Here is a 9,213-nt window from a genome sequence, read left to right on the forward strand (position 1 = left end):
CTTGGAGGGGGAAAAGGTCCCAGTGGAGTTGGTGCCATGGGTGGTTGGAGACAGGTGAAATCATGCAGATGAGTCACCGAACCTGTGCCAAGAGTGGGGCTTCCCTTTATGGGCTGGGAATTCCCCCTTCCTCCAGGACGTTTTTTCTAATCAAAAGGACTCCCTGTAGGAAATGTAAGAGGGGAGGAGTGGAGACAAGATGGTGGAGAAAAGGCAGAGACTTGCCTGAGCTTTCCCCCAAACCCTTCCAAAGACCTTTAGATAATGCTCTGAAACAAATCCTGGAGTGGCAGAACCCACAAAAAATGGGGTGATATTGTTTTCCAGCCCAAGACAACTCAAAAGTTTGGTAGGAAAGCTCTGTTGTACTGAGATGAGAGTGCAAGTCACACCAGGAACAGGCCTTGGGAGTGAATGAATCAGGAGATGCTCAACCCACAGATGGTAGGGCAATTGCACAACTGGTCAGAAGGAGATTACAGGGGTCTCTCTGCTGGCATTGCAGGATTCTCTAGCTTTGCCCAGATCCAGATCCAGGTTGCAGTCTTGGGTGGAAGCGCCGGGGTGGGGAGGAGCACTAGCACACCAGAGCTTGTGGCCATAGTGAAACAGAGATCCTCATCACAGTTCCAGGGAAGAAAAGAATGCTTGTGATCACTCACAGAGTGGAGCACAGGCCAGGAGATAGTAAACACACTCTTCTTAGATCCTTGGAAAAACTGAAAACTTACAAGTCCCTAGAAGTATCTCTGAAAATAGCTCCACAGAATTCCTAAAGCTTGAGACAATGCCTTCTCCACCCTAGAAGCAGAGTCCCACTTTAATGAAGAGTTAAAAGTCAAGTAGTCGATTGGGAAAATGAGCAAACAACAGAAAAATTCTGAATTAGGGTGACAAGGAAGATCAAAATGCATTCAGAAGACAGTGAAATCAAAATTCCTATATCCAAAGCCTCCAAGAAAATGGTAATTGGTCTCTGGCCATAGAAGAGCTCAAAAAGGATTTCATAAATCAAGTAAGAGAGGTAGAAGAAAAATTGGAAAGAGAAATCAGAGTGATGCAAGAAAATCATGAAAAAAAAAAGTCAATGGCTTGATAAAAGAGGTACAAAAATCCAATGAGGAAAAGAATACCTTGGAAACCAGAATTGGCCAAATGGAAAAAAGAGGCACAAAAACTCACTGAAGAAAGGAGCTTGTTTAAAAATAGAATTGGTCAAATGAAAAGGGAGGCAGAAAAGCTCATTGAAGAAAACAATTCCATAAAAAATTAGAATTGAGCAAATGGTAGCTAATGACTCTACAAGACATCAAGAAACAATAAAACAAACCCAAAAGACTGGAAAAAATAGAAGATGATGTGAAATATCTTATTAGAAAAACAAGTAACCTAAAAGACAGAATCAGGAGAGAGAATTTAAGAATTATTAGGCTTCCTGAAAGCCATGATCAAGAAAAGAGTCTAGACATCCATCTTTCAAGAAATTATCAAGAAAAACACCCCTAACATTCCAGAATCAGAGGATAAAATAAAAATGGAAAGAATCCACTAATCACCTTTGAAAGACATCCCAAAATGAGAACTCCTAGGAATATTATAGCCAAATTTCAGAGCTCCCAAGTTAAGGAGAAAATATTTCAAGCAGCCACAAAGGAACAATTCCAGTATTGTCAACCCACAGTCATGATAACATAATTTAGCGGCTTCTATATTCAAGGATCAGAGGACTTGAAATAGGATATTCCAGAGGGCCAAGGAGTTAGGATTTACCACCAAGAATCACTTACCTAGCAAAATGAGTATAAGCTTTAAGGGGAGGGGGATGCATATTTAATGAAATAGACCAGAGCTGAATAGAAAATTTGACTTCCCAATAAATGACTCAAAAAAAAAAAAAAGGTAAAAGGAAATCATAAAGGACTTAATAAGGTTAAACTCTTTACATTCCTATATGAGAAGATGATAGTTGTAACTTACAAAAACTGTCTCATTATTAAGGCAGTTAGAAGGAATATATGTAGACAGAGAGCACAGTTGTGAGATGAATATGATGGGATGATATCTTTAAAAATAAAATTAATGGATGAGAAAGAGCAATGCTCTGGGAGAAAGGAAAAAAGGTAGAATGGGATAAATTAGGTCTCACAAAAGTGGCAAGAAAGAACCATTACAATGGAGGGGGAGAAGCTGGAAATAATGGGAAACATCTTCCTCTCATTAAGATTGGTTCGTAGAGGGAATGACATACATACTCATTTGTGTCTAGAAATCTATCTTATCTTACAGGAAGAGAATAAGAGAATGGGGTATTGCTCATAGAAGAAAGGGTGAATCGGGGGAGGCAATAGTTAAAAGCAAAATACTTTTGAGAGAGAAAATAGAATAAATGGGAAAAATAGGATGGTGGAAATACACAGCAGTTAACTGTGAAAACCATTTTAAAGCAAGTTTCTCTGATAAAGACTTCAGCTCTCAAATATGTCGAGAAATGAGTCAAATTTCTAAAAATAAGAGCCACCCCCAATTGACAAATGATCAAAAAATGGGACCGGTTTTCAGATGAATTAATCACATCTATCTGTATCTGTATGAAAAACACTCTCGATTACTATTAGATGGAGAAATATAAATTGAAACAATAGTGAGCGACTACCTCACATCTATCAGATTGGTGAATAGGACAGAAAAGGAGAATGATAAATGTTGGAGGGGAAAACTGAGGCACTTAATGTGTTGGTGGAGTTGTGAACTGATTCAACCATTATGTAGAGCAATTTGGAACTATGCCTAAATATTTATAGCAGCCCTTTTCTGGTGACCAAAAATTGGAAACTGAGGGATTGCCCATCAATTGGGGAACGGCTGAACAACTTAGGATATAAGATTATGATGAAATGCTATTGTGATATAAGAAATGATGAGCTAGATGCTCTCAGAAAAACCTGGAGAGACTTTTAACATGAAGATGCAGGATAAAAAGAGCAGAACCAGGAGAACATTGTACCCAGTAACAACAATATTGTAAGCCAGGCAGCTGTGAATGCCTTAGCTATACTCAGCAATACAGTGATCCAGGACAACTCTGAAGGACTTGAGGAAAATGCTATCCATCACCAGACAAAGAACCGATGGTGTCTGAATACAGATTGAAGCAGTTTTTAAACTTTATTTCTCTTGAGGATCTTTTTTTTTGTTCTGTGTTTTCTTTCACAACATGACTAAGATGGAAATATGTTTTGTGTGACTACAGATGTATAACCTATATAACCCTTGCCTTCTCAATGAGAGGGCTGGGAAGAGAAGGAGAGAATTTGGAACTCAATTAAAAAAATGTTGAAAACTGTTTTAATGTTAATTGCAGAAAAATAAAATATTAATTTTTTTTTTAAAAAAGAAAAGACAAGAAATGTAAGGGCCTTGTGATATCACCTGGGGCTCCTTGTTGTTTGGGTGGGGGTGAAGTTCTTGTCTCCCTGTATAGCCTGGAAGCCATTTTTGGGCAAGATGGTATCCTCTCTTTTTGTCTGCCACCCAGAGCTAGGTAGTCAGTCAGCCACTAAGCATTTATTAGGTGCCTACTGTGTGCCAGGAATGCTGGTGAAAGACAAAAGACAGCCCCTATTCTTGAGGAGCTCAGATCCTTAGGAGAGGAATACAAGATGTTGAGGACTCGGTACAAAGGAACTATAGACAGGCCAGATTGGGGGTAAACACCAGAGGGGAGACACTAGAACTAAGGGGGTTGGGAAAAGGCTTCCTGTAGTGGGTGGGATTTTAGAGAAGAGGGGAGAATATGCCAGCCAGATACTCAATAAATAAAGACCCCAAGAAATGGAGAACTTAAGAAGAGCTGGCCGGGGTAGTGAGCTGGATGATCCCAGGCAAGGGTGTTGGGTTAAACCCCAAGGGGAGCTGGGAGCCAATGGCCTGGGAGACAGCCTGCATTTTTCAGGAGTTATTCTTCCAACTCCTCGTCTATCTAGGGGAATGGAAGGTCCCCAAGGACAGAGTTTGTTTCATTCTTGTCTCTCTATCCCTGTTAACCAGCACAGTGTCCAGCACATAGTAGGTGCTTAATAAATGCTTGATGAATGAATGAATAAGTGAGTGAAGAGGGCAAGGAGGAAGCAGCAGTGGTCTGTACTCATGGTAAGTCGGAAATTTCAGATGTAAAATAATGCTTTTGATTTCATTCAAATGAAACGTTCAGCTGTGGGTATAATGAGGTAAGTGAGTAAGAAGTCCTCATTTCTGGTCAGTCAAGGGTGTCCTCCTGAAGGCAGTCATCTCTTGAGACATTCCCTAACCCAAAGCTAGTCCTTTCAACACGTGCCCCCCCCCAAAAAAGCAATCAGCTCTTGAGAAACCCCCGAGAAAGAAATGACTGGGAATTGTCCTTCGATGAGAATGGCCGACTTAGCCCAGATTCCAAATGGGCCCCATCTAAGGGCTCCCCGAGGCTTCCCCAACACCGGCAGAAGCAGGCAAGAGCAACTTCTGTAGAATTACTCTGAGGCAGGCAGAAGTCACTAGGGAGTGGGGAAGAGCTGTGGCAATGGAAGCGGAGCCTGGCACGTGCCCGGAGAGCGTGTCTTCCCCAGAGCAAGACTGGCTGGTTGTCTGCCTGTGCTTTCCTGAACAAACCCCACTTTGTGGGGCAGCTGCGGGGCATGGTGGATCCAGCACTGGAGAACCTCCGGTCAGATCTGGTGACACTTTCTAGCTGTGTGACCCTGGGCATGAGACATAACCCTGATTGCCTTGCCAAAAAATACACACCCCCCCATCAAAAACAAGCACTCTTCAAGTGGTATTAGAGCCATTTTGCAGAAGAAGAGACTGAGGTCCAGAGAGATGAAGTGACTTGCCATACAGAGAGTAACCAGGAACTTTTAGTCACATCCCACTTAATACCTGTGAGACTATGGGCAAGTCCCTTCAAATTTGAGGGCCCCGTTTCTTCTTGTCTAAAATGGGGGAGTAATCCTCGGGCAATCTATGTTCCTTAGAGGGTTGGCATAGAAAAGGGGCCATCTCGTTTTCTTTTCCTGTTGCCCATGTCTCCCTGAGGGCTTTTCCATTGACTCACGTTTAATTGATGCTCCTGAGATTGATAGACTTTCTCAAACATGTACCAAGCAAGGCACCTCAGGGCCCAAAGGTGGCCAAGCTCACCCTGTCCTGCCCATGGAGCTCCATACGTGCACGGGATGGAGTACGGTTCAGGCCAAGGGGAGAGCCAGAGCAGGTGCTCCAGGGAACCAACCAGGAGGACAAGGGAGTGCCTTCCAGCTTGCCCTGAGCCAGACCTTTATGAACCAGTTTTACAGAAGGGGAAACTGAACTGCACAGAGGGGAAGAAAGCAGTTTTGGCACCAGGTGGAGCAAGCATGGGGGGCATTCCAAGCACGGCCCTTTCTGTGACTAAAGAAGGAGACTGCAATTGGGTGGATGGCTCCCCAGGCCCTTTGCTCTGGTGACTCAGAGGAGTGAGATGAGCCAGACCACGGAAGGCTGCCCCACTAAGGAGCTCCACAGGAGCCACTGTGGGCTTTTAAGAGTAAGGGAGGGGACTGAGCTTATGCCTCAGAAAGGGTTGAGAGGCTGGAGGCAGGGAGTCCAGTTAGGAGGCTATTACAGTAAAGTAGGCAAGAGGTGGTAGGTTGGGGGGGGGAGGGAAGGGGAAGGAAGTTAAAGATGTTATAGCAGGAGGTCTAGCCCATATGTGGGAGAGAAGAGATCAGACCAACCTCTGCCTCTGAGCAGGACCCTGTCTGTGTCTCCTGGCATCTAAGGAACCGTAGCATTGTGGTGGGGTTGCCAAACTGTTACGTGTTGCTTATGGGCCTTCTTGGAGCCTCGGTTCTTGACATTTGAATGTTCATTCCCTCAGTCAGTCATGGCACTGCTATTGCACGAGGTTGGCAGGCTCTCCATGCCACCCTTTCCAGAGCCCCCAAAGGAACCATCCCGTCAGACAGGCCATGAATTGAACTCTCTTTCCTCAAAAGTTGCTCAAGAGACTGGTGCTCAACCAATTCTTTTAGGCCCTGCTGAGACCAGCCAAGGGAAGCTACTGGCCCAAAAGGAGGAATTCTGACTTCAGAGAGCGGGCTGCCAAGGCCCATGATGGTGCGAGTCCTAGGGAGTGCCAGGGCCCAAGTAAGAAAGTAGTGAGCGGCCATTTGTGCCCTTGAGAAGCAGGCCCGCTGGACCCAAGAGCCTGGTGCTTTGGGAGCCAGCTCAGCGGGAAAGAGCAAGCAGTGGACAGCAGGGATACCAAGACCAGGTCTGAGTGGCGTTGGAGGGAGTGAGGGTCAGTGGCTACTGGATTGGAGAGCAGAAGGTGGTGTCCCAAGGTAAGTGTGAGCTGCCCCTGAGAGGTCAAGCGACTGTCCTGAGTCTGTGGAGTTTCCCCGAGAGGGAGAAGAGAACGAACTAAAGAGTGGAAAGTATGGCTGTTGTCTAGTGGCTAGCATCCCCTTCCTCACCCGGATATATACGGGTCCAGGGGAAAAGACGACACGAGTCTGTCAGATGTCAGAGAATAGACGCCCTGTCCCACAGTGGCTCTTGTCTCTCTTAAGATTCCTCGATGCTTTCCCTTCTCCCGGACTTTTCCCTTCTCCATTACTGCCCACCCTCCTCCTTCCTCCCGGCTCCACCCTTGCCCATACCCTACCTACCTGTAGGAAGGATGAGAGTGCAGAGACAGAGGCTGGTTTTTCTGGGCCGTGGGGGCAAGCCGCAGGGTTTGGATCTGCTGATTGGCTCCAGCTGGAAATCTTTCCCAATTTCTCCAGAAGTCTGAGTTGTCCTGCTGAGGGACAGGCAGGAAAATGGATGTACTGCTGCTCATGCTTCTGCACAGGAAGCGGCTCTGGTGAGATAGCAGGTAAGTTCAATGGTTAGAGCGAACGCTCCACCCTGACCCAAGGGGCCAGGGCAAGACAAGATCTCGCCTCCTTTTCTTCCCATCCCTTCTGTTCTCTCCCCCTCCTATCAGAGGAGCAGAATGAGGACATTCCTGTCTCAGTCCTGGGCACCACTTTCAGAAACAAACTGGTTTCTGTTCCCTGTCAAGACAAGGAGGGGCAGAGAACGAGTGGGCCTGTGACAAATGAGGGAGAGCCCCTTCCCATCAAAGTCTTCAGTTGGTGCTTAAGGCTTTGCCCATCTTCCAAAATACCCTAAAATATCTGGGTATTTAAGGCCTCGCTTTCCATGCCGCCCTCTACCATCTCCATCCCTCCCTGGTCATTCTTAACCCAAATCTCTTGGACCAGGGTGCAAAGCTTTGTTCCGAATCATCTTGGTTTGGGGTCAGATTTGGAGTCAACTCTGAGTTGTCCCTTCATCGATAGGAGAAAAGGGCCCTTGGTACTTTGTTAATGCCTTCTTCCAAGAACAGATTTACCCACAGCTCCAAAAAGAGATGGAGTGGTATGGGAGGAGTGAGGGCGTCTAGAGACTTCAGTTCTTGTCTCTATTCTACCACTAACTAGCCATGTGACCTGGATTATTCACATCCTCTCTGATTCAGTTTACTAATTGGTAAAATGGGGCAATTAGAATAAGTGTTTCTCCAAGGCCCCTTCTAAAACTTCTGAAATTCTGTTGTTCTGTCAAGCCACCCTGGAGAGTGGGGTTAGGACAAGGAGGAGAGTGAACCAAGATGGAAGAAAATCATGTAGCGCCTTTATGGGGTTCTCTGTAAAGAGATCACCTTCAAAAGCAACTCAAGACTCTCCTGAAGGTGCTTTCCTTGGCTTTTCACCATGTTCAGTGGGCACCAGGTGTCACAGAAGTAACGAAAAGCTCGGGGAGAGATTGGACTAGCAATCCTACCACTTAGTTGTCATGTTCCATAATTAAGCCTCGTTAATGTGGGCTAAGTGAGCAGAGGCTGATCTGCTCAGTCACCTATTCCTCGTGTGATTTTAGGCAGATCACTTAATCTCTTTGACCTCAGTTTCCCCATCTAAATGACTTCAGAGGTGGCTTCTAGCTCTCAATCTGTGAAGGTCCCAGGTTCCTTCCGATGGGGACGGTACCACACTTCTCTTGGATTGGACCCCACCCAGAACTTCAAGGAGAATCTCTGAACCGAAAACCGGTACCAGTTCCCCATTTCTAGGCCCATCCTGTTAGACTGAGCTGGGCCTCCCAGGAGAGCTGGAGAGTCCGAGGCTCCTGCAGCCACTGTATAAGCTTGACTTTAAAAACTATTCAGGGATGGACCTTCTCCAACACCTCTTTACCCCATGGCACCTTACCAAGGTCTTTCCAGTTCCCCATGGGATTCCCCTTCGGGATATTCCAGACAATCCCTTCCCCTAACTCCCTAAGCTTCTCCCACCCACACCCTGGATTCCCACAGCAACTCCAAGGTACCCAGAATTGTTTTTCCATACTAACCTGCGCCAAGCTCGCTGCCCAAGGAGTTGATCTGTGTGGTGGGTGATCCAGTCAGGTCCTAGATCCTACAGCCTTCTAAAAGTTCCTCTCTCCTCTGCCAGGTTCTCTCTCCCACTGCTTCTGGCAAAGAGCCTCCTTACACCTCAACTCCAGCCTTTATATAGTCTCTACTTAAGATGCCCCCAAGGTGACACTCCTCCATAGCTTGACCTTTCCAGTAATCGGGGCAATAATTAGGATGCCTTTCCCAGTTATCACCTCCTCCTATGGTCACTGTTGCTTTTTTTCCTAGAATAAGGAACAGTATCTCCATTGTCACCCTCTTGTACCCTGGAGATTGCAAGCTTGTAACTGGATATTGAAACCATCTTGCCATGGCTTGAACAAATCTCAAAGATGGGTCTTTTGGTGCATCTCATGTTGAATGGGAGGAAAGGGCTGGACAGACCAAGAACTGAAAGGGAAACTAATTCCATTCCATTCTAGTCTGGAAATCATAAGTGTCAGAGGTGAAACTTGAAGTCCAGCTCTTTGGGTTCCAGAGTCAATGCCCTTTCTATCGCACCACACCTTTTATTACCCTGAGTATACTTCCCAGATCAACCATTTTCTATTTTATTTTTTCTTAAAATTTTTATAAACAAAACATATGCACGGGTAATTTTTCAACACTGACCCTTGCAAAACTTTCTGTCCCACCTTTTCCCCTCCTTCCCCCCACCCCCTCCCTTAGCTGGCAGGCAGTCCCATACGTGTTAAGTATGTTAAAATATATGTGATCAGCCATTTTCTAGC

General features: G+C 45.7%; 1 protein-coding gene across 2 annotated transcripts in view; it reads right to left on the reverse strand.

The window, feature by feature from the left end:
- LOC141548893 (uncharacterized) overlaps nt 1-8,562 on the reverse strand; it is a 17,248-nt gene extending 8,686 nt beyond the window's left edge. The window contains exons 1-2 of one of the 2 annotated variants that reach the window (XM_074278167.1): nt 8,419-8,562; nt 6,687-6,880 (exon numbers count right to left, since the gene is read on the reverse strand). In XM_074278167.1, the coding sequence (XP_074134268.1) occupies nt 6,687-6,859 (173 nt within the window). In that variant the 5' untranslated portion in view covers nt 6,860-6,880; nt 8,419-8,562. The remainder of the gene's footprint in view (nt 1-6,686; nt 6,881-8,418) is intronic. The other variant, XM_074278168.1, reaches the window with a different exon arrangement.
- Between the last annotated feature and the right edge of the window lie 651 nt (nt 8,563-9,213).

Source organism: Sminthopsis crassicaudata, chromosome X (assembly GCF_048593235.1).
Source record: "Sminthopsis crassicaudata isolate SCR6 chromosome X, ASM4859323v1, whole genome shotgun sequence".
In the NCBI taxonomy this organism is placed as follows: domain Eukaryota; kingdom Metazoa; phylum Chordata; class Mammalia; order Dasyuromorphia; family Dasyuridae; genus Sminthopsis; species Sminthopsis crassicaudata.